Source organism: Uranotaenia lowii, chromosome 1, assembly GCF_029784155.1.
Source record: "Uranotaenia lowii strain MFRU-FL chromosome 1, ASM2978415v1, whole genome shotgun sequence".
NCBI lineage: Eukaryota > Metazoa > Arthropoda > Insecta > Diptera > Culicidae > Uranotaenia > Uranotaenia lowii.
In genome coordinates, this window is record NC_073691.1 from 171,969,806 (window position 1) to 171,995,491 (window position 25,686).

Below are 25,686 nucleotides of genomic sequence, written 5' to 3' on the forward strand. Positions count from 1 at the left end.
CAAGTCTCCCTTAACTTCAAAAATATCGCAATTTTTTTACTCCCACGAAAATGCTTCTAGTTCATCTACGGGTTCAAGTATCGTTCTATTTTTAAGAGCATAGAAACTTGAAATTACACGTTGTCAGAAAATGTAAAAGAGTGCGAGTTGCTAAATTTTTCCAAAAAGATATTGTGAAAATAAGCAAAGGGTATCTCCACTCTCCCCTACTCTTTTGCCAAAAAATTTCACACATTATTTTTTTAAAGAATTTTTAGGTACCTTAAACTAGAGCTGCTAGAAAAAAAAAAATAAATTTGAAATCAGCGCCTTCAAATTGTCAAAATCAGTTTACAAATTAAAGCACCTAGAATAAAGCTCCTTGTGTTGTAATTTTGAATGTGTATTTTGAGTTCTGGAGATAAATTAAAACGTTTATAGCTCAAATTGCATTCGGCATTCCAATTCTCAGGAACCACAGGACCAGATTCTCCAAACTTTAACATTTTTAGTATCTAAAAGCCATGTGTTTAAAGTTTAACGTGTCATTATTCAATTTTAAACATTTGAGTAATGCTTCTTAGAGTAGCTCCCGTGTGGCTAGCGGAAAACAAGATATTCAGTATTTGGTCCAAAATGTGTTCATAACGTAATTCGTTTTTGGTTCCATAACTCATTTATGAATGATAACAAATGAGGGTGAAATGAATTTATTTAAATGAATCTTAACTTTGGTTAAAGTTTCATTTTTATTTTATTTTGCAATCTTATCATGAATCATCTAAACGAATTATTGATATAAGAGCTTTATATTTTTAAATGAGCTAAGACATCTTATATGACTTTGTAAATAAGTAAAATAGTTAGAATGGCTTAGTAATGAATTTTAACGTCCAATTTTTATTTCAACATTACATGTTTATCAGTTTTTATTGTAAAATAAAAGTTTTTTATAATATTTTGATTTTTATCCTGATTTCATGATTTCCATCTTATTAGAGAATATCTTTAAATACATGAAAAATCCTTAAAGGGAACTTTTCGTTCTCCAAATCTTCAATGCGACATCACCACTTTTTATTTATAAAAATCAAAAATTTATAGTGAAAAATCGATATCGGCAAATTTATTTATAAAATTTTCGTCGTAATTTGGTTAATAAACGAAAAAAAAATTAAAAAAAAGTATGTCGCATTTTTCCATGTTTTACATATAGGTTGTGAATTTGTTACATAATAGAACAAAATCAGAATTTGAATGTCATGAACATAAAATAATGGTTACAATGTTGAAAAAAAAAGATAAAATAGTTTGATTTCCAATAGAAGTCTTATGTTTCTGAAGTGGCTACTGGAAAACTGATCCCTACAATCGAAAATTTGACTGAATTTCAAATTTTTATCATAAAGACAATTTAAAAATTGAAGGCACAACGTCTTTTTCACTTCTTTAAAAACCCAAGATATGTAGATTCATTAAACATAAAACGTGATTCCGTACATGTTTAGTTTACGAAAATCTTCTTGTTTCTTCTATGTTAGAGAATAAAAAATCTACCTCACAAGGCAACATTCTTTTGCTCGTTTAAATTTTCAAATTTCTCATTCCATTAAAATTCACAAGAAAATGAAGGATTGAGAAGCTCAGAAGTAGCACAAGCAAACATAAAATTCATAACCACTTACTCGTGTAAATGTAGGCCAAAGAGGGAAAATCACTGACTCATTTAAAGTTCCATTTACAATGCCTTATGTAGCTTAAATGAATAGTAGATAAATCTTCGGAAAATTCGAACTCACCACTGAAAATAACTCAACAAAAGTTATTTGGTAAAATTCTGTACAGTAAATTGCATGCTACGTCTGTTTGAGTTTGGCAGATCGATTTTTTTCCAACCTTATGCTTTTAAGTTAAGCTTGCCAGATTGCTCAGATTTATCAGGTATTTAGAAAAAAATATTTTTTTTTGTTGAAAAATGCCCAGATTTCTTCACTTTATTTGCAAAAATAAGCAAAAAAATGCAATCAAGTAACTATTTTTTTCATTTTTGAGAATACAAAAACAAAAATATTTCAGACAAGTTTTGTCAAAATAAATTTTATAAATGTGTCGAGAGTTTTTCTTCTTCTCTTTTTTGGGTTTTAGCCCAAATTTGCCCGTTTTGTGCTAAAAATTTCTCCTGCCAAGATGTTATCGGGGTTTCAGTTCAAATAGCACGGATTTGCCCACCCGGATATCTGCGGAAAAAATCTGGATACCTTACTTTAAGTGATTAAGAAATTCTTTTATTTGAAATTTTGAAAATTGAAAAGAACATCATCTAGGACAAGTTTTGAATTTTTATAGAAATTCCAGCGTCTGCGAATATTTTGTAACGCTTTTTTAAAGCTTGGGAGAAGGGGAGGGGGGCTGATCCCCCCGATGAGATTGTTTACAGTTTTCCATACTTTACAATGAAAATAATTTTGAAGAATTGTAACAAAAATCTTGGCCTGCGATGAATTTTTGCTGTTTTTATCATACTTCTCAATCAAGATTTTGTCAAACATTGATTAAAAATAATCAGTAGAGCATTCCGAGAAACGTGCACCTTCATGAGGGAAGGGTCGGTTTAACCTCTCGAAGCCCCTCCCTTCTACTAGTGGCTACTGTAGTCCTTCAAGAATCAACATTCCAATAGGAAATTAATTATTCGGGAACAATATCACGAATCCAAACGAATTCGAATAAAACGCCGTTATATATAAGCTCTTAAATGAGCTGATGTTCATAAACGGGTGCCTAGTACAAATATTAGCTATAAGGTAGCTTTATAAAGGTTTTATGCGACAGTTTTGAGGGAGTGTAAGCCGAGATGAATTTAAATTTACGATAAATGAAATATTTCAATCATTTCCGATAGTTTCTACAAAACCTTGAAAAAACTGTGATACATTGGATAAACCTCCACAAAACAATTATAAATTTCAATAAGGCCAAAGGGCGTTACTTGTGTAGGGACAGTTTTTATATTTATTTTGTAGTTTCGTTGTCCCTTTACTGAAAGGAGGAAGTGGGTCTCCCAAACTAATGAAACATGTAAGAATAACTCAATAAGTGATCAAGCAAATAAAACCAAATTTAGCATGGGGAGATATTTGGGAACAAAAAATGATTCTATGAATATTTGAGAACCCTCTTTCCTTCCAATGGGCACAAACTTTCCGTTTGTTTGGATAACGTGCCACTATTAGAACTAGCCTTTTTCTAACTTTAGAACTTATAAAACAAATGAATCCAATTTTGTCATGGAAGAATATTCGAGCACAAAAAATGTTTAGCTGATGGGTTGAGGTTCCTCCCTCCTTCCAAAGGAATTTTAGGAAGGAAGGAAGGGGTCACGTAAACAATTTTTGGAATAACATGATAGCTTATCGAGAATATGAAATCAAATTTGGAATTTAAGCTTATGTGTAATGGAAAAAGAAGTAACCATCAAATTTTTGAATGAATCGAGAACTGATCGAGTAAATGGATCAAAATGTAGCAAGGGAGCGTAATTTTGTACTGGAAATGTTGCTTACGGTTGGGAGATATGAAGAGAGAGGAGATGACCCATGCAATTTTTACAATAGTTTGAAAGTAAATGGAGCCAAATATGCCATGTGACGTTATTTCGTTATGAAAAATGTTTTTAAGATATTTCTACACAGGAGAAAATTTTGACTATTACGTTAGACTGAGTCGATTTGGGGTGATTTTTGATTTTCATAAACCCTGGGGTCTAAAAAGCTTCGTCTTGATCCAAAACTCGTCCATGATTTTTTGTAGAATTTTTAAGTAACGTTTACATGAGTAAATTGGAACTTTTAGGTTTGTATGGGAAAATTGAATATTTTGTACTGAAAAATCAGCATCATTTTCGTTTCTTCTGTGGAACCGAGCCAGCTGACAGTTTTTGTGCTTATTTATAAAATTCCTAAAGGAAATTTTCCGCTGAACAACTTCCGTGCTGCCTAGTTTACACTGAAAACAGTATCGAAAAGCGATAATTTTCGATATGAACTGTTTTTTGCTTGTAAAAGAACAGTTCACAAATTTTCCGTCATTTTGCAAAGTCGTTAACATGTGGTTATTTATAAGATGTACTTCTTGGAGGTGAATTAACGGATTTTCAAAGGAATTTTCCAGCTTCGAATAAAATTGTGTTTGCCACACGTTGCAAAACTAGGTTTTTTCAGCACTCGACGCTCTAATTATCCAACTCGATAAGCCCCGTTGGATAAATTTACGACTCGTGCTAAAGAAATCATCTTTTGCATCTTATTGCAACTTGTTGCAATAAATTACTTATGGAATCTATTCATCGAAGATTGTTTTTGCATCTTGAATTTTGACTTCAAAAATTACTTTATCTTGATTTAACAGTTTTGCGGATGTTTTAATAGCATGTCAAAGATTGAGATGTAGAAAAAAAAATTAATAACCCCATTAAATCCAGATTCAACCATTTTTTATTTTAAATTAAGGAGTATCAGTTTCGAAATGAATATTAAAAAAAAAGCAAAGGAAATTCATTTTTTTAAAGTTTTTTTTTAAATTTTTATCCTGTTGCATGATTCATCCCGTCTTAAAAATTATGCTTGAGCTTGAGCTTGATCAACCGTACATTTCAGTAGTTGCTACTCCGTGATTGACAAGAACCATCAAAATTGTACATAGATCCAACTAAATGGGGCTTGGGATTAGCATACCATTTTCTGTGTACACGTTTCGAAGGTTCCTAATCTTTTATGGTCAATAACGGCGCCGGCCACGTCCTTACGGTTCATCGGGGAAAGGGAAGGATTGTTAGCTCGACTTCCGTTGCTACTAGAGACCGAATACACCTCTAAATCTCCACGGTCGTCACAGGAAGGGTGGTTTGTTAGTGGGGGAGGTAAATAAGATCGGGATTCCCTTTGGGAAGGGATGTGATCAAAGCAAAATGATCGTCGCGTCGCACACTATCGAGTACATCGCGTTTTTATTTAGAGCAAATACGTCCTAACGTGGCATTCTCATACACGTACAATGCACTTGGCACATGTGCAACTCACCGAATTTTATCGCCCGTTGAATCGAGAAGAGCAAAACGTCCTAACGTGGCATTCTGATACACGTACAATGCACTTGGCACATGTGCAACTCACCGAATTTTATCGCCCGTTGAAACGAGAAGAGCCAACCGTCGTAACGTGGCACTGTCATTCACGTACAATGCACTTGGCGCATGTGCAACTCTCCGAATTTTACCACGCACTTATAACGAGAAGAGCAAAACGTCCTAACGTGGCATTGTCATACACGTACAATGCATTTAGCACCGGTGCAATTCACCGAAGATTATCGCGCGCTTAAAACTAGAAGAGCAAAAACGTCCTAACGTGGCATTGTCATACACGTACAATGCACAATTTTATCGCGCGAGCAAAACGTCCCAACGTGACATTGTCATACACGTACAATGCACCTTGCACCGTTGCATCTCACCGAATTTCTCCGCGCGCTTACAACGAGAAGAGCAAAACGTTCTAACGGGGCATCAATGTACTTAGCACCGGTGCAACTCACCGAAGATTAGCGCGACACTTTATTTATAAACACGGACGACCGAACCAACCGATCACGTCAATTTTCCCCACGCTAACACACACACCCACACACACGCCCCCCTCCCCCCCCCCCCCCCCCACACACACACACACACACACACACACACACACACACACACACACACACACACACACACATAATATTCTGGCGAGAAAAAACCCCACTACTTAGCTTCTTTATATCCACGGTGCCACCTTCCAGTCGCCACATATTAGCCGTCGAAAATCCAATTGGATAAGCTCTTGTCATCGTACTGACCCGTGCTGTCACGTGCAATGTTGCATTCAATACTACCATGCAACTCAGTGTAACGCCTGTTACACTCGTTACTTCAATTTGGAGCTTTGTGCTGACGTTTTAAAGAAGCTTTTAGAACAAAAGCTCACTAGCTCCAAAACAGAATTTTCGATGCCATTTTCAAGATGGACACCTCTTCCAAATTAAAATCAACACTTCACGCACAGAAAAATCACCAAATCACGCCATTTCACCAGAAATTTCACTTTCTCCGACGGCCATCAATTACCGCGCGATCAAATAACTCTTTTAAAAGAATTAATAGCACACATTTCACTAGAAATTAGTTAATTTTCGACACCAACGCGAGGAAAACGTTTTGGACTTGGAAATGTTGCCAGAGCTCCTCCATCCCGTCTTAAAAATTATGATATTCAAACTTGTTATAATAAAATCAGAAATTTCGTATTACAAGTTTGCAGTTTAAATTGATCGAAACTCGAATTAAACTACCTATACTATTGAAAAAATCTGAACTTCAGAACCAAGATGAAATTTTGATACATGTATAATTGAGATTGCAAATTTTGAAAGAAAGTTAAAAAGGAACAATGTGATTTTTTTTTGTAGAAGCCATAAAAAGTCTTAAAGAAGACATTTCTTCATCCACTACTGCATACGACCCGAAAAAAATATTTTTAACATTATTCAGTACTGTTAAACTTGGCAAACTATATCTATATATAAAAAGCAATTTCTGTGGGTTTATTCGTTTGTTTGTTTGTTTGTCCACTATAGGCTCAGTCGTCTTAAGAGCTAGAAAGCTGAAATTTGGCATGGACACTTATTAGGACCAGGAATGATGAAAAATGTTTTAAGATTTTCGAATGAGCCCTACTGAAGGGTGTCGTCCATACAAGACAAATATAGTTTTCGCGATATTGACGTTATTTTTCGTCGAAATGTGTTGAAAATTTGCACATGAGTATTTTGAGGGATGAGCTTTGAGAGATTCCAGGTATCAAATTTAGGATTAGGGGTCGTCCAAAGGAGTCGTCCATATTAACTGTTCACTGTTTTTGATATATTTAAGTTATTATACATCAAATTAGCACGGAAATTGGTACACGAGAGTTATCGGAGACGAGCGATCGATTTCAGCTATCAAATTTTGTGTATTGGGTAGGCAAAAGGGGTCGTCCATACAACACAAATAATGTTATAGCTATATTGGCGTTATTATAGATCGGATTGCGATAAAAATTGAAACATGAATGTTTTGAGAGATGAGTAATCGATTCCTGGTACCTAATTTTGGGTGAGGGGTCAGCCAAAGGGGTCGTCCATATGAACTATTCACTGTTTCTAAGATATTGACGCTAATACACATTGGATTGTGAACGAAATTTGCACATGGGAGTTTTCAGGGACGAAAAATTATCTTCAGGTGTCAAATTATGGAACGAGGGTCGGCAAAAGGGGTCGTCCATATTAATTGATTGCTGTTTTTGCTGTTTTGTCGTGATTATGCATCCGATTGAGATCAAATTTTGCACAGGTTAGGTTCGAGAACCTAACTGAAATCTGATTCATCCGATTTTTAATATTTTCGCAACATTGTCGTAATTGTACTTTGAATTGTAACAAAAAGAAGTACATGGAAGGTTTACAGCATGGGTAAATGATTTCAGAAGTCAAATTTTGGGCAGAGATCAGACAAGGGAGTCGTCCCTATTAATTATTCATTACTATGCATTGCACGGAGACGGAAATTTATACACGGGAGTTTTACAAAATAGACAATCGATTTATGGATTCAAATATTGAATCAAACGAAAAAAAGGGATCGTCCATATAATTTTTTTTTCCATAATTCTGGTATTGAGCATCGGATCGATGTGAAAATTCATATACGGAAGTTTCACAGCACGTATGATCTATTCCTGATTTCAAATTTTGTATCAAAGGACAGAAATAGGGACCGTCCTGCTTAAAACTTTTGCGGTAATTTCTTTTTATGCATTGGATCGAGGCAAAAACTTATTCTTGATAGTTTTACAGAACGGGCAATCGAATCCTGATTTCATATAAACTGTTTCATGTTTTTTCAATAATTGCTTGATGATACGTCCTATCAAGATGAGAATTCATATACACGGGTGTTTTTTTCGACGGTCAATATCAGTTTGATAGACAATAAAAAGAGTGTTTCAAAAATACTGTACAATATGTGAAAATGCATCTCAATTAACTTTCACACACACACACACACGTTCATCACATATTAGAAGTTAAAAGCGAAACGGAGTTCGTACGGGATAAGCTAGTTAATAATAAAAAAAAACTGATTTTATACATTTTCTATCCAACCAAAAAATATTGAAAAACAGATGCTTTTTTTTGCATAATTTTCATAGTTAAAGGTCAATAAAAAGATTTCCATTGAAAAACAATTACTTAACGTTTTCATTATTCATTCAGTAGAGGGTTAGCTTTGTTATGCAGAAAAATGTGGATTTGATTTTAGTGAAAAAAGAAACAATCAATTGTTCAACCTCTATTGTTGTTTTAAGTCAGTTTCTTGGGGATGAAATTATTTAAAAAAAAAACGGCTCCGGTTAATGATACAGTTGTTACATATTCTGTAAATTATTCTGTAAAAATAAATTAGAATCAACTACTCAACGCTCTTCGAAATAATCTAAAATGTTGCTAAAAAAATTCTTAAGTTAAATCTTGAATCTCAAAAACAAGAGCTAGCAGAAAAAAAATCAAGCTGCATATTTGGATATGTCGCGCAAGGTTGCCGAAAAAAAAATCTGTGTTATGACAAAAAGAAAATCTGACTTCCTGTGATTTTAGCCAAAAATTCTGCGATGGTTTTCTGTTATGATTTTTTCAATAATTTTAATAAAAAGTCATGCCAAAAGACACAATTTTAACATTTTACTTGAGAAAAATCAAATAACAATGCTAATCTTATTATATTTTTAAAATCAAAGTGAAAAAATCTAAAATTTATATTAACTTAAAATAAACTAATTTTGGAAAAAAACGTATGCTATTTTAAAATTCTGTGAAATCTGTGAATATTTCTAAAATTCTGTGTTCTGTGACACAGATTCTGTGATAAAAATTTGCTCAAAATTCTGTGAAATTTTAAACCTTTTCGTGATTACAGCAACCTTGATGTCACGCTCAAATTAGTCAAAATCAGCTCTCAACCCCGGGTTAAACGGAAAAACGTGAATTTTGTTGCCTTGTGACTTTGAAAAGAAATAAATTAAAAATATTCAATTTTATTTCAATAATTTTGTTATTTTGTTTGTTACCACGGGTTTTTTATAACATTCATAATTTAGAGGTAATTGAAGAGAAATCAATGTTGTTTAGAAATTTCAAATCTTATGATATTCTTTTTACACATTTTTGGACTGTTGAATATTTACTTAGGAATTTAAATTATGATTCTTAATTTAGGGTTAAATCCCTTGGATCTTGGAACCAAAACTGAATTAAGGTTTCCTTTTGTTAATTTAGAATTTTGTTTAAAAATATTTCTAATTTTAAATCAGGATTTAAAAATACATGAAATAAACAATTATTTATTTTTATATTGCCCTCCGAAATTAAAGTTGCTGCTCAATGTTTTTCTTCTGAATGATTTTGATATATGTTCGAACAGTTATGAAAATTCAAATTTCAATAACAGTTCATCAAAAAAAAAATTTCTATGTCTCCCAGTCAACTATCGATAAATATTTATGGAATTAACTGTTCCCGTTGCGTGAATCATACACCAAACCTCATCACAAACTGTAGAGTGCTCTCGATTTTATCAAGCCATAAGTCGCCACAATCACGTGGATCTAACCCATCAAAACAGTTGCGTTGCGTTGCGGGAAGAAGAGCGATTCGGACGGCTGAACTCTCAGCGACGACGGCGCGCTCAGCAAAGTAGGATTGGAACCGTTCAATCAGTCAGTCGCGGTCGCGGTCGCGGTTATCATCAGTCGAGGTTGTCCGTCCGCGGGGGAAACATCGTCATCGCAATGACACTGGGAGTATTTTTGGTAGCGTTAGGTTTTACAATTCTGCTGGCCGGATCGCTGCAATTATGTTTACTGGTGGATAAACGACGGCGGTTCTGGAAGGACCGCAACTTTCCCTGCACTGGTCGATCCCGGATACTTGTCGGCGACTATGGCGAGGCCAATCGGACCAAGCACATGCAGGAGATCAACCAGGAGCTGTATCGGGAATTTAAACGAAGGGGACTTCCCCTGGGAGGGACGATATTGTTCATCATTCAATCGGTAATCGTAGTCGATTTGGAGCTGGTGAAGTCGATTCTGGTGAAGGATTTCAGCAATTTCCATGACCGGGGCATTTACAACAACCCGGAAGTGGATCCGATATCCGGTCATCTGTTTGCGCTGGAAGGATCGGCATGGCGGCAGCTGCGCATGAAACTGTCTCCAACTTTTACGTCCGGCAAAATGAAGATGATGTTCGAGACCATTTTGGGTGTGGCCGATGATTTGGTTTCGTTTCTTAAGGAAAAAAGTGCCGGTCGTGGCTCAGTAGAACTGGAGATGAAGAATGTGCTAGCGGGATACACTGCCGATGTTATCGGTTCCTGTGCGTTCGGGGTCGAGTGCAACAGCTTGCGTAGTGAACGGTGCAAATATCGTGAAACGGCTAACGTAGTGCTGAACCAAACGGCTGGCCAAATCCTTTGGACCATGCTTTTGATGTTGTTCAAACCGGTGGCCAGCGCTTTGAAACTGAAAATGTTTAGCAAAAACATAGAAGCCTTCTACACCGATTTAGTGTGCGGCACCATCCAACATCGGGAGCAAAACAAGGTGCAGCGCAACGATTTCATGAACCTGCTGATTCAGCTGAAGAACAGTGCCAATCCGGAGGAAAGAATCACGATCAACGAAATTGTCGCCCAGGCGTTCGTGTTTTTCTTCGCCGGGTTCGAAACGTCCTCCACCACCATGGTGAACTGTTTGTTCGAGCTGGCCCGGAACCAGGAGATTCAGGAAAAACTGCGCAGCGAAATCTTGAAAACATGCGGCACCAGCAAGATAACGTACGAAATGGCTACATCGATCGAGTATCTCAACATGGTCGTTGATGGTAAGGATGGGCCGACGGTTTAAAATCAAATGTCAATACTCAATACCAAATTTGAATTTCGATTTGGAAATGGTAATGAATATTATTGTAGATTTCATGGAGCTCGGGCAATGAGAGTTCAGTTTGTTTAGAAAAAAGTTTTTTTTTGTCTCCATTTAATAGGTTTTCAGCCACAGGCTGGTTCACCTCTGGAGAAAAAAAGTTGAAGTTCCCATTTATTATTGAACTTGTTTGGACCTGAATGTCCCAACCACTTAAGGCTACAGTTTCGATATGCAATATGAAAAATGAAAATTTTAAGAGTTAAAATTCGTCTCAATATTCGAGGTATGCATAAATTTGAGAATCGTTATAATCACTGGAAGTAAAATAATGTATTCCTTATTTTGAAAGTTGAAACGTTAGAAAAATACTGTGGCATTTCACAGGCAAAATGTTTCTGTTGAATTTTAACGTTGGATTGATTTTCCAGTTGATATCAATGAGAATCAGTCCCCCTTATTCTGCGCCGCGCGTGAGGTGACGATAGTCGAGTCACCCGATTCCAGTAGTCGCTTTAGGTGAGAAATGTCTTTTAGAATTAACTTTTTGAGTTATTATCCTAATCTAGTAGTCACCGCGAGTGACAAATCGTATGCTCTGTCACATCGGTTTCGGGAATAAGGTGACAAGACTCACGCGACTCCGACTCGACTCGACTATCGACACCTCACGCGCGGCGCAGAATAAGGGGGAGTATCTAGAATAAGGTTGCCAGAACTGATTCTGTCAGGTTTATCCGGGTTTGCCTGGATATTGAAACTTGGAAAAGTCCGGTGCGATTGCCCGGATTTCATTTAAATAATTCCGGATTTTGTCAGTATTTCTTCATGTTATTTACAAAACCAAAGACATAAAAAAACAAATTGTTTTGTAAAAAATTTTATTTATGCGTCTAAAACGAAATTTTATGAGCTTGATGGTTGATTTGTGACTGGTGAATGTAGTCTTATTGTGGACGTTTCGGCTTCTCAGTCAAAATATAATTTAGAAACAGTACGTTTACTTAATGTCCTACGTTTCGGCCATGATCTTGGCCATCATCAGGGAAATTCTAAAATTTTTATTGTATTTTAAAATAATTATCTGTTTTACAATTCAAAAAATAGTGTTCGACTTACGGAGTGTGTACTGTTTGTGTCTATTGTATTTCTTATGGTTGGTTTTTTGTTGGTTTTCCGAACCTATTTTTGAAATAAATCACTATCAGTTTTTTATAATTTGTTTTGATGTACTATTTTAAGCACGTACCTGAATTTTTAATTTGTTTTTCACTATTTTTTCAAACAAACTGTGATACTCTACGGTATTTTAATATGTCTGTCTCCTAGCGTTCACTTCTTGTTGTCTGTATTATTTTTATTATCTGTGGTTTTATAAAGTGGAGTTGGATTCTGTTGTGTTTTTCTGTTGTGATAGTATATGTGTGATATTGGTTTGTTTATGTTTTGTTCGGATCAGTTGAGCTGGCGTTCGTTGTTGAAAGTATTTGGAGGATCATGGCCGAAACGTAGGACATTAAGTAAACGTACTGTTTCTAAATTATATTTTGACTGAGAAGCCGAAACGTCCACAATAAGTTTATGAGCTTGTTTTCTAAAAATAATCACGAACGGTTTTTTGAAAGCTTAAAATTTAGTTTTTTTTTTATTTGTGTTGAGTAATTCCTGGGTTTTGACCAAATTTACTCGGATATTAGTCGGATTTTAGGTCGACAATTTTTAAATAAATGTCCGGATTTTGCCAGGTTTCTAGATAAAATAGCCCGGATTTATTCAGCTAGGATACACCCTGAAATAAATCCTTAATCTAGAATAAAGTTGCCAGGTTGCCCGGTTTTATCCGGGTTTGCCCGGATATTTGATACAAAATTTAGGAACAGTCCGGCCCGGATTTCATTGAAAATTGCCCGGATTTTGACCTGATTTTTTCACTTTATTTGGCAAACTAAACGAAAAAAAAAACAAATTGTGTTGCAAAAATGTTTTATTTATCGGCCTCCAAAACGGAATTTTTCATGCAAGTTTCATAAAAATAATCATGGTAGGTCTTTTAAGCCTTAAATTCAATTTAAAATCGTTCGAAGAGTTTTGATGAAAAAAATATTATTTTCAATTTTTTTCTTGATTTTTGTTGAGTAATTCTAAATTCTGACCAAATTTGCCCGGATATTGCCCAAATGTTTGGTCGTCAATTTCAAAATCAAATGTCCGGATTTTGTCAGGTTTTTTTTTTGTAAAATTGCCCAGATTTGTCCGGCCTGGACACGTGCTGAAAAATTCTGGCAACCTTAATCTAGAACCATTTATGTGCTATGATCTAATCCTTTAATGCAAGATTATAAAAATATGACTATAGCATTAGGTTATGAGTACAATTATCATTCATCTAAATTTATTGGCTTTATCGGTGAAAAGTGTACAAAAATTTGGTATGCGATGATAATGCTTTTAAATAAATTATACCTTTTCATTTTCATCATTTTTGATTCCTTTAAATTTTCTATCCGTCTATAAAATTTCATAATCTTTAGATGTCCCTACTAAAAAGGACAACACTTTCACCGATAAGGCCGATAAATTTAGTAACAAAAATACATTGCGATGATTAATCCCTTCATAAAATTATAATTGAATTATATTTTATTCAAATATTTTGTTTGAAATAGCAAAATTTAGATAAACCTTCCATTTTTTTACCGAATTAAGGACAACTGGTATAATAGGATTTTTGTAATTGATCAATTCTAAAAATTTACTATTTCGAAATGACAACTCCGTTTCCTCAAACTTCCTTTTACAAAAAATGATTTTTACCCTTTATTTAACACAAGCTGACTCGGGGTACTTGGCAACACCTTCCAAATATTTTTTGCAACTTATTTTTTACTTAGGTCTACCAAGAAAAAAAAATCTTCCTCGTTCAACAACTTCAAAAACAATTCACTGCATTTGAAATTATGAATAGTTCAATTTTTTTTAAGTGTACCTAATTTTTAATTTCCTTATCGTGTTTTGGTCAAAATCAGAGGTTTTCTAAATCCTGGCGTAAAGAAAAAAATATTTTAAGCCTAAGTAACGATAAACATTTCATTTTAACAAAACAACTATCCTTATTAAAGTACTAGCTGACCTGGCATACACCTTGTAAAATTGATAAAAAATGTAAAAATGGTTTGAATTTTGATGTTTTAGTACATTAGGCCGGAACAAATTTGAAATCCTTCTTTTGTCACTTGGAGCTGAGACATCACAAGGGGGGAAATAAATGTAAAAAATGCTTAAAACGATAAATTGGAATAAATTAAACAAAACTTTGTATACGGCCCAAATTGCATACAACCTTATGTCAAATAAATCGAAAATTCTAGTTATTTGACATAAAAAACTTGAAAAAAAAAACTAAATACGAATGATGAAAAAACTCAGCATCCACTGTTTGCTTTCTGGCCTTAAAAATGTTTAAATTTATTAAATTTATCGTATTTTTCTGGTCTGGTGACAAAAGATGAATGTGATTTTTGTTTCGGCCTAGTTCAAAAGTTCCAAAATGATGTCAAAATAAATATTTAACTTATTCTTTTAATACTTTTCCGATGTCAATTTGACTCAATTTACAGTTTCCAAGTCATACAACCAAAATGAGAGTCCACCTGTTAAATAACCATGAAAACATTTCACGTACCATAATCCCTTTCATTCCAAATTTGCTCGACCATTTCAGGACTAATTCAATAAAATGTAGATGGCACCCCTCTTCTTTTCCTATATCCTCACTGAAACGAAGGGATGAGTCTCAAATAATCATTTCTTCTTTCCTTTTATTCTTCCATGCAAAATTTGGCCGCATTTGAATAATAAGTTATCGAGTTATGCAAAAAAATGGTATGGAAGCCCCTCTTTCAACTTTCAATCACCCGGCTGGAATAAATAAGGCAGGGTTCCCAAAAAAAGCACATAACATTCCGCGTTTCCTAATACTCTCTCATACTAAATTTAGTTTCTTTGGTATGATTGTGGTTGCCAGAATTTTTTCAGCATTTATCTTGGCCGGGTAAATCCGAGCAATATCCAGGAAAATTTGGCTTAAAACTTTTCCAAAATTTTATTTTAAATATCAAGGTGAACTCGAATAAAACTGGGCAAACTGGCAACCTTGCGTGTGATAAATTTTAAGTACATGCAACAAAAGTGAATTAGTGAAAATGCAATGCAAGAATATGGGGCTTAATATAATCATAAAAAAAATGCTCGCACCACATATCCATAACTTGGTTAAGTTTGTTCAAATTGTTCTCGAGTTATACCAAAATGTATGGAAACCCCCTCCCCGCTTCCTATCTCCTCACTGGGATCAGGGAGGGATCTCGAGCACCCATCGAGTCTTTTCTCGTATCAAAATATTCTCCCATGAAAATTTAGTTCCATTTGCTAGATTATTTTTTCAGTTATACACAAAACAAATGTCTGGAAGCCCCCTCCGCTCTTTTCGTTACCTTAATGAAAGGAAAAGAAGGGCCTTAAACCATCTTGGAAAATTTCGTTTATCCAAATACCCTCGCATGCCAAATTTTATTTCTTTCGCTTGATTAGTTATGCTCCCTCCTCAAACAATCATTAAACCTTTTCCCATATCCAAATATCGTCCCGTGCCAAATTTGGTTCCATTTGCACGATCAGCTCACTTGTTATGCAAACATGTTACGTTTGTTTCGGAGGCCCCCTAAAGCCATCAAAAGTGGAGGAGGGGTCTCAAACCATAAAAGGAACCTTCTTCGGCCTCAAAAGCACCCAACGGCCAAGTTCTATGCGGGTCTATAGGGACAGACAGACAGACAGACGGAAATTCATGTATACATAGATTTACAGTATGGAACTGAATTATTGAACTTATTGCAAATATGGTGATGATGGTGATTGATCTTGGGTTCTTAAAATTCCTAAATAATTTTTTTTCGCGTAAATTCAACATCCGTATTTCCCCAATTACTAAACGTTCAAGAAAAATGGAAATTCCTTTGAAAATTATAAACCAATCAATATTTTATTTCTGTTTTACAATGAATATTGAAGAACTGATTTTTTTTTAAATTTATTTCAATATTAAATACTCAAAAACTAGAGTGTCAATTTCCTGGTCATTTTAGCATTCCCGAGAAACGGGAAATTCGATGATCCTTTTCCCGCGAAAAATTGAAAATGAAAATTTTATCACGTTACTGCATACGAAACCTTGTCCATACGACTTTTTTTTTTTTATATTTTAGGTAATTTGTTTTGCAAAACATTCCTATCTTTTTTAAAGCCTTAAAAATTCACTGAGCAAATATAAAACCCAAGAGCAGAAACCTAAGTACTTTGAGCGACAAACTAGACTGATTCTTACTGCAAAAATTTGAAATTTCAAATCCTTTTTTGGTCACTCGGAATTGAAACATCGCAAGGGGGTGGGAGAATAACAAAAAATAATGCGAAAAACAAATAAATTGGAATAAATTGCACGAAAACTAGTATGCAACAAAATTGCATACTATATCATTGCACAAAACCTATAAATCAAGTAATTTTGGAACGAAAAATTCCACAAAATCAAGAATATAAAAAGTGAAATAACTCCCATCTTCCAGTATTTGTTTTTTGGCCTTGTAGTCCTTCGGATATTGCAATTTTTCTTCAAAATTTACATAACATACTTCAAACTTTATTTATTCCCCCGTTCGGGATTTTTGAAAATTTCGAAGGGGGGGAGGGGGTTGACAAAAGGAGAAATTGATATTTGTTCCAGCCAAATTGAGGATGATTTTTCACTATCGAAAGAAGTTGGTTAGCTAAACTTCAGGTTATTCATCAATTGATTTAAAACTCGAAGATTTTCATATAACTTTACTTTAACTTCAAAATATGTCGTTTCTTTGCCGATGACAGTTTGAGAAACGGAAGTTCTAAATTATTAGTGTTGCAAAATAGAACATTCAGATTCTTTTCGTTGCATTTCTTTATTCTTTTTTTCCCTTTGACACTAAGATTTCGAACGCAGAAAAAATATTTTTTTTTCAAATTTAATTATTGACCAGTAGGTATATCTAAGGATATTTTTTTTAATCTGAGCCATACATAAAGGTAGAACTTTTAATTTTTCTTGCTAAATCTGATTTTTTTTCTTATTAATTTCTAATAATTTTAATTTATAAGTTTGACCATTTTTTTTATTCCTGGGAATACCCGGTCGGGAAATCCCGGGTAGGACACTCTATCAAAAACTTTCAACAATTATGTCAGCAATAGTTGTTATCTTTTCTTCTTTCTTTTGTTGTTAATTTTAGAATTTAAGTTTAGCGTTGTATTTCTGAAACTAAAATACCTAGGCAACATCTGAATTTTCCGAATAAATGAAGGATATCAGAAATTTCCTTATTTTTTGTAGTTAAACTGAAAGTAATCGATTTTACTTAAAACTGATAAATTTCAAAAAATTTCACACACCATATCACCGAAACTGATGATTATAGTTGAAATGATATAAATTTAGGAAGGATCTTCCGAAATCGGTTATAACATAGGCACCCAAAATGATGATCTCTTGAGCTTTAAACTCGTCAATGATTTTTGCAGAATTTTTAAGTAACGTTTAAATGAGTAAATTTGAAATTGTAGGTTTGTATGGGAAAATTGAATATTTTAAACAGAAAAATCAATATCATTTTTGTTGCTACTGTGAAACCGAGCCTACAAATGGTTTTTTGGCAATTTATAAATTTTTTAAAGGAAAATTCCAGCTGAACAACTTTGTCGAAATATCTTCGTATCTTATAAAGCAAAAAATTTATGAAGTTATTAACTGTTTAAGAGGGGTACCTATGTCTTTTGGAATTGATAAACAATAAATTCAATTGACATCACTGCTGGTGCCTCTCAAAGAATTGCATGAAAAGTTGTTACGCCATACCGCGCTAGGCAACTCGGCAGTGATGTCAAGAAATTTATGGTTTTTCAATGCCAAAAGACATATCCTTGTTAAACAACTTTTTTTTTCTTATTAGATGCAAAGTTTCGGTATTCAAAATTCCTTAAGAGAATTTATAAATTTGCACAAAAACTACTAGCAGGCTCGTTAGAAACACAAAAAATGTTGATTTTCCAGTACAAAATATTCAATTTTCCCATACCAAAATAAAAGTTCCAAATTTACTCATGTAATAGTTACTGGAAAATTCTGCAAAAAAGCGTGGACAAGTTTTGAACCAAAACGAAAATTTTTTAGAGTCCAAGGTTTGAGAAATTCAGAAATGATCCCAAATTGACTCAGTCTAGTGATACAGGCCCACTTTTTTCCAATTAGAATTTGTTACCTAAAAAATTTGGTTTTCAATTCGATGTTTTTAAATTCAGGATTGAGTGAACTATAAGTTTTTCTAAAGCACTCTTACGTTTATTTCAGAAACTCTACGAAAATACCCGGCCGCTGATTCGCTGCTGCGGAAGTGCAACAAAACATACTTCGTTCCAGATACGGAGCTGAAGCTTCCGGAAGGCACATTCATCATCATACCGGTCTACGCCATTCACCATGATCCGCAGTACTACCCGAACCCGGAACGGTTCGATCCGGACCGTTTTAGTGCGGCCAATCGAGCCAGTCGGCACCCGTTTGCGTATCTTCCGTTTGGGGAGGGGCCAAGAAATTGCATCGGCATGCGGTTCGGATTGATGCAGACCCGCGTTGGATTGATTAATATTTTGAGGAATTTCCGAATTCGACCTAGCCCTAGCACGCCGGACCAGTTGAAAGTAAATCCGGCATCCGGGCTGCCGGTGCCTCTCGGGGGAGTTAATCTGATAATCGAACGGATTGGGGAGCAGCCGGTAGATAACTAAAGGTTAAACCTTCAGCAAGCCAAAGTAAGATGATAACAAGTCGTTATCTTTCACTCAGGGTGGCGAAGCCAATAATGTTTGACTTAGGACAGTGTCGTTCGAATGATTCGGGATCCAATCGAATTGTTAAAGTAGCTTTAACTAAACTAACTAAATCTTATGTAAATTTATTGAACTTTTGATCAGTGTATGACTAAAAAAAATATTGATTTCAAAATGTGCCTGAATTCTAGAAAGGCTCAAATACATCCAAGTTCCTGCAGAATGGTCGGACATCGATTTAGGTAAAAAAAACAACAACAACAGTAAACAATTTGACAAAACGTCATTTTGTCTATAAATTTTTTTTTTTTTTGCAAAAATCAGTAATTTTTTTTTATGGACTGTAAGTTTCTGTATTGAATATTATTTTCAATTAATATATCAATAAGAAGAATAACCCAATAAACGTTTATTTTGATTAGGAAGTTCAAATGATATCTCAATTTAAAGTCTAACAGTACACTCCTATATAGCATGATATTTTCGCGCAACCAACCTTTGCGTGACACTGATCTTCAATTATCGAGATTTCACTCGCTCGTTTCCTGTTTCGCGTTCAGACTGAGGCCCAATATGGCAGAAAGTTAACTGTCGGTCGCTAAAACTACCGGGACTCTCTCTCTCTCCCTCTTTCTCTCTTTCTTTCGCTAGAGGGTGAACAAAATAACGCCGTAAAAAATGCCGCTGGATAGAATGATAGAAATGCAACGATAGTTGCGGTTCACAGAACAGAGTAAAAATACGGTTTACTTGTATCATTTTTCATGTTTATTGTAGGTAGGTATGCTTTGTTGGATAGCAAACAAAAATTGCAACGTTATGAGCCTTTTAGTACTTTGAAAAGTTCCGTGAATTTTTTCAAAGCCCAACCATCCAGTATATATTTTGCATATCTTTGATTATATCACAGGGATAGTTTTTTTTAAAGAGTATAGTAAATATTTTTTAAAGAAAAAGTTTTTTTTCTACACTTTACGACCAAAAAGATAAACACTTTTCCTCGTAAAGTCAGTATGATAAAACTACTGTACTAGGAACAGTTACTGTTGAGGTGATTTGCATATTTGGGCTGAATAATTCCTTAAAAATTTTTAAACATTTTTCCATTTTAAATTTTAATAAGTGGTTTTTAATGGTGTTTTTTTCAACATTCAACTAGCTGACCCGGTAAAATTCTTTCTACTTTTTACGTTTAATAGGGGTATGTCTTTTTACATTGAAACAAAAAAACAATTGACATCACTGCTGGGTGCCTAGCGAGATATGGCATGGCTACTTTTCATGCAATATTTCGCGAGGCACCAACAGTGATCTCAATTGAATTTATTGTTTTTCAATGTCAGAAAACAAACCCCAAGTAAACAGCTAATAACTTTTTGCCTAATAAGAAACGATGTTCGAAAAAGGTGTTCAGTGGAAAATTTCCTTTGAAGAATGAATTCTTCAGAGTGAGTAATTGAGATTTTTTTTTGCACACTCCAGTAAAAGCCGATTGCAATGTCTAATAAGATTGTATCTCGAATTGCAAGTATAAATAAATGAATAGGTAAATAAATAAATTGGCACTAAAATCATTAGCAAGCTCGATTTCACTTTAGTAGAAAATTTTCAAATTTGCTTTACAAACTTAAAAGTTCAAATTTATTCATGTAAACGTTTCTTAAATATTATGCAAAAAATTATTGATGAGTTTTGAACCAAAAAAAAAGCTTTAAAACCCTAGGATTTGAGAAATTCAAACATGACCCCAAATTGACTCAATTTAATGTAGCATTCCGTGTCTACTACACGGAAAATAATAAAAAGGTAAAATTCACCGAGATAACAAGGTGAACACTCGTGAAAGCCAAAAAGATAACTTTTACCTCTTCAAGGTGAAACTCACCTCAGAATGAGGATACTTGATCCCTGGGGATACTTGATTCCTTAGCTATATCTCGAAACTGGAATGTCTTACAAAGATCAAATGTTCTAGAAAAATGTGCCAAAATGAGCAAAATAACAATGCTTGTAGTTTAAAAAATTTTAACAAAATAATTGTTTGAGTTATTGAACTTTGATTGAAAAATTTCACAAAATGTACCTTGAAGATCTTTTTTTATCACTTTAAAATGTTCCTTACATGGGAAAATTATGAAAAAAATATTTGTTCCAATGTATCAATCGTTTGGGCGTAAAATGAACTTCATAATGCCATATTTTCAAAGTAATGGAAAGCTCTCAACTTTTTTCAGAAAAAGTTTTCTAAAATGTTGATTATGGGTACAATTGATCCCCTAGAGTTGGGGATCAATTGTGCCTTCCAAACGGCATATTCTGCTTCTGAATTGATCGTTATGATTGCCGATTACGAAATTACTAATATTTATCCAAAAACTAATATTTATCAAACAATTGTCTGAAGAAAAGAGCAAAAATAATTAGTTTTCTCTTAATTATAAAAAAAAAGCACCTTTAAGTATGCAATGTTATTAGCGTTGGGACAAAGTTATAGAATTTTCTTCTTATGTCTGCTATAAATTGTGAAATGAGAACAAACATGACCAAAATAGTCAATTAACATTCTATCTTGGGGTTTTGTTTGATTTCAATACAAGGATTAGGGCTTCCTGAATAAAAGATCAAGTCTCCTTCAATAGGGGATCAAGTCTCCCCTAACTTCAGAAAAATCGCAATTTTTTTACTCCCACGAAAATGCTTCTAGTTCATCAACGGGTTCAAGTATCGTTCCAATTTTTGGAGCATAGAAACTTGAAGTTACAAGCTGTCATAAAATGTCAAAGACGGCGAGTTGCTAGTTTTTTCCAAAAAGATATGGTGAAAATAAGAAAAGGGGATCAAGTATCCCCACTCTCCCCTATTGTTCAGATGTGTTGTGGTGGAGTTTTACTGTGATTTGGTAAAATTATGTTTTTGGTTGCCTTTTATGATAAAAAGTTCGACTTACATTTTAATTTGAATTTTCTAAAAATAAACACAAATAAGGACATTTACGTGGAATTGTTTAGAATACCCAGCTAACATGAAATCGTGATAGAAATGATAATCCAAATCGAATATTAAGATATTTTCAATAACCATCGTAAACAAGCTAGTATTGATTGATTTTCTATCATTCATTTACGACAAGCTTTGCCCAAAAAAATTTGAATCGGATAGCACTTTAGTCAATTTGTAAATATGTCTCCAAATAGTTGAGAATATGCTAAATCGACATTTACGATTTGAGTGAACTGATTTACGATAAATGGGCGATCCTCCCTTCTTTCTTCCTTTCGTGAACAGAAAATCTTACATATAGAGCTATAGCACAAATCATATCAACTGATGAGTTGGCATCGTGGTAAGATACCGGACAGCCAACTCGGAGGACTGGAGTTCAATTCTCGGTCGTGGAATTTTTTTTCGTTTTACTCAAATTACTTAAAATCGTATATTTTGCTTTTTATGGGGAAATCGAATCGTTAAAATCTTTTCATTGTACATATATCGCCTCCACTTTTGTAGCTATATGCTATTTTTGTAAGTTTAATACAATCTTTTCATCTGGTACCTGTATTTGTTTGAATAATTCTGTTGTTCCTGCGATATACTTTCTTAAATGTTTGCGCTGTGTAGTTTCCTCTTGCAGTGTTTCTGGATATCGATATTTTTGACAAGATTTTAATTGGTCTTTTTGTAATTGTGTTTGTGTAAGATGTCTAAAACGGATGCAAAGATGGAGTTGAGATTTTGGGCATCAGTTCTCTGGTTGACTGGTTTTGCAATATTGGAAATATGGCACATCTCGAGGAAATTGAGAGTGTGTTTGTTGAAACATGAGTCTATAACATTTGTTTTTTCTATGTTAAAAGTGTGTTCTGTCTCTATTATGTGTTCCACTAGAGCTGTGTTGTCCTTCTCTTTCTGTTTTTCTGTAGTTATTGTTTTGTTTGTATTACCGTCTCGTTTCTTCTTTAGTAACTTGATGTTACTCCGGCCTGTGACACGTTGATCGAGAGTATTTTTGGTGAGTCCAATGTAAACATACAGTGAGCGAAATAAGAATAGTACTACTAAGTGTTTTGCTTGTTAAAATTTGAATGATTGAAAATTACCATCATACTAATGTTAATGAAGGAATCAAGCAGTTTGATAAAGTATTATAGCTCAAAAATCAATTCCTTAACGCTAGAGGAATATCTCTTAAAACCCCCTTTTAAAGCCTTTGAAAACCTTTGGCATTCTAGAAAACTCCTTAAAATGCAGTTATCTATTCAAATAATTCGTAGAGGCATTATTATTCACATTTGTTGAAAAACACAAGTGGTACTATTCTTATTTCGATCAATGAAGGTATTAAGTTTAAGAATTGAACATCTGAATATGAACCCAAATCTGTGAATGATTTCTAAAGCTATGATCATTCACAGTTCGGGCACTTCATTTTGGTGAAAACTACATTCCTAGAGTTCGTATATGCAAATTTTGGCAATTTCTAATGATAATGCAAATCAAAAATCAAGAATCCTAAACTAGATACATAATGCGAAATAAGAGAAATTCAATTTAGAGTTTGATAACAGGGAACCTTGAAATGAGTTGAATATTTTAAAATTTTGTATACAGAAATAAATTTCTATTACCAAGTGAAAAAAATTGGAAATCTGTAGCAGAATTCTGAACCTGGGATTAATTTTCTAGGTTTTGGCATTAGTTCTGAGTAATTGGTAATCTTGAAAAACCTTACTCAATCATTAAAATTTGATTAAGAATTTAAAAAATTGGTGTAGAACGACTTTCTAAAGACCGTACACCCAAGGTGGCTATCATACATACATACATAGCGTATAGCACCTCGCTTTCTTTTCCTGGAATCTCATGGCGGTGGGGGTGGGAGCTTAAAATTCCAAAGTCTGATTTTCCCAATATGTATTATTTTTCCATTTAAACAAGAAATTCATTCAATATTAAGCAAGAAATTTTTGGAACATTACTTTTAACAGTCAAATTTCTTAGTCTGTTTGTTTTTTTTTTGGTAAATTATCATGTTATTCAATATGGATACGGGTTTGAAACAGTTACCCATGACTTCCGGAAACCGACCGCCTTTATTTGCCTTAGTCCGTTGCAAATTTGGGGTCATACGCGTGGGTCCCGTTCCATGTGCACCGGACCAAGAAAATCAACCCTGGCTGACTGACCGCCCTGGAATGATGAAGCACAATTTCTTTTGAACTTGAACTTGACGTCTCACAGCTCGTACCTACATTGTACAGCTTATTTTTTTTTCTCTTAATGTTAATGGCGAGAAAACGAAAAGTGAAGCTCGTTCTATTCACTGATTTCGGTCTGATTCGCTCACTCGTCTCCAGGACGTGACGAGCGCGACGCCCAAATAACGCCAACGCCTCAACTGGTGACGGAGACGCGAGGCGACACGTTTGGCGGTGAGCGCCTGGAAAGTCGCGGTTGACGTGCCAGCTCAAACCATTCGTCGCGTTGACCTGCAATCTGCAGGTTGTTCAAGTAAACAGATGTGTGACCAATCGAAATGTAAACACACCCCACGCCACGTTTAGTTAGACCTTACTCGGACTAGGGATGAGGGAGGGGGAGGGGTTTGGGTGGTTTACCAGAGGGAGTGAAATTGTGGCGCATAAATGTTTACAGACGCGCGAAAGGCCATATGATTCAGCAGGCCGGCCGGCCGGCCGGACTAACAAACATTGACCAGACCCCCAACGAGCGGAATCCAATTGTCGGATGAGCAATGATAATTGGGCTAGGCTAGGGAGTTAATTTTCGCTCTAAATTAATGTTTTCTGTTTAACGGTGTGCGAGACCTTTTCTCTCGCGTTCGTCGGAAAACGATGATTAATTTTGGGAAAGTAGATGCACGTGTGTCAATGTGAAAAAAACTTTTGAAGAGATACTTTTTTTTTATTTAAAGGTTCTGAGTAAAACTCCTTTTCCAGTTTGAATCCAGGCTTCCAAACTTCAAAATGTTTCAACAGGAATGATAAAAGTAACAAAGATGTTTACAATCAAAACAAGTCTGATCAATAACATTTGCGGTTTGTTAAGAGAGACCGTTGTTATTATATTGGTACACCTCACCTTCATATAAACGACTGATGTATTTACTTGAAAAGTCGCCGTAGAAGCTTTAAAAACGATTCACGTCAAAGCTTGAAGATAGATTTACGTCATCCTAAAACAATAGCTTACAATACCGGACTCTATATATTTAGTAAATTTTTTTGTAGTTTTCGCCAATTAAGATATAATTGACAATTTTGTCAATTTTATATTTAAACTTAAATTTCATCACTTTAGAATTTGCATGATTTTTTGCTAAAATTGACAGATTTGAGAAAATTCAAAACATAACAACAAAAGTTGACAAAAATTGCAAAACTGACAATAATTCGAAAAAAATTGACAAAATTGACAAAATTGACAAAATTGACAAAATTGACAAAATTGACAAAATTGACAAAATTGACAAAATTGACAAAATTGACAAAATTGAAAAAATTGACAAAACTGACAAAACTGACAAAATTGACAAAATTGACAAAATTGACAAAATTGACAAAATTGACAAAATTGACAAAATTGACAAAATTGACAAAATTGACAAAATTGACAAAATTGACAAAATTGACAAAATTGACAAAATTGACAAAATTGACAAAATTGACAAAATTGACAAAATTGACAAAATTGACAAAATTGACAAAATTGACAA

At 34.3% G+C, this 25,686-nt stretch overlaps 1 protein-coding gene across 1 annotated transcript; it reads left to right on the forward strand.

Annotated features, from left to right (window-relative positions):
- Positions 1–9,827: 9,827 nt before the first annotated feature.
- Positions 9,828–19,378, forward strand: LOC129752547 (cytochrome P450 6a2-like). Its single transcript, XM_055748346.1, has 2 exons — positions 9,828–10,998; positions 18,475–19,378. Exons 1-2 carry the CDS (start codon positions 9,903–9,905, stop codon positions 18,909–18,911), a joined length of 1,533 nt encoding a protein of 510 aa, XP_055604321.1. The 5' UTR covers positions 9,828–9,902; the 3' UTR covers positions 18,912–19,378.
- Positions 19,379–25,686: the final 6,308 nt, after the last annotated feature.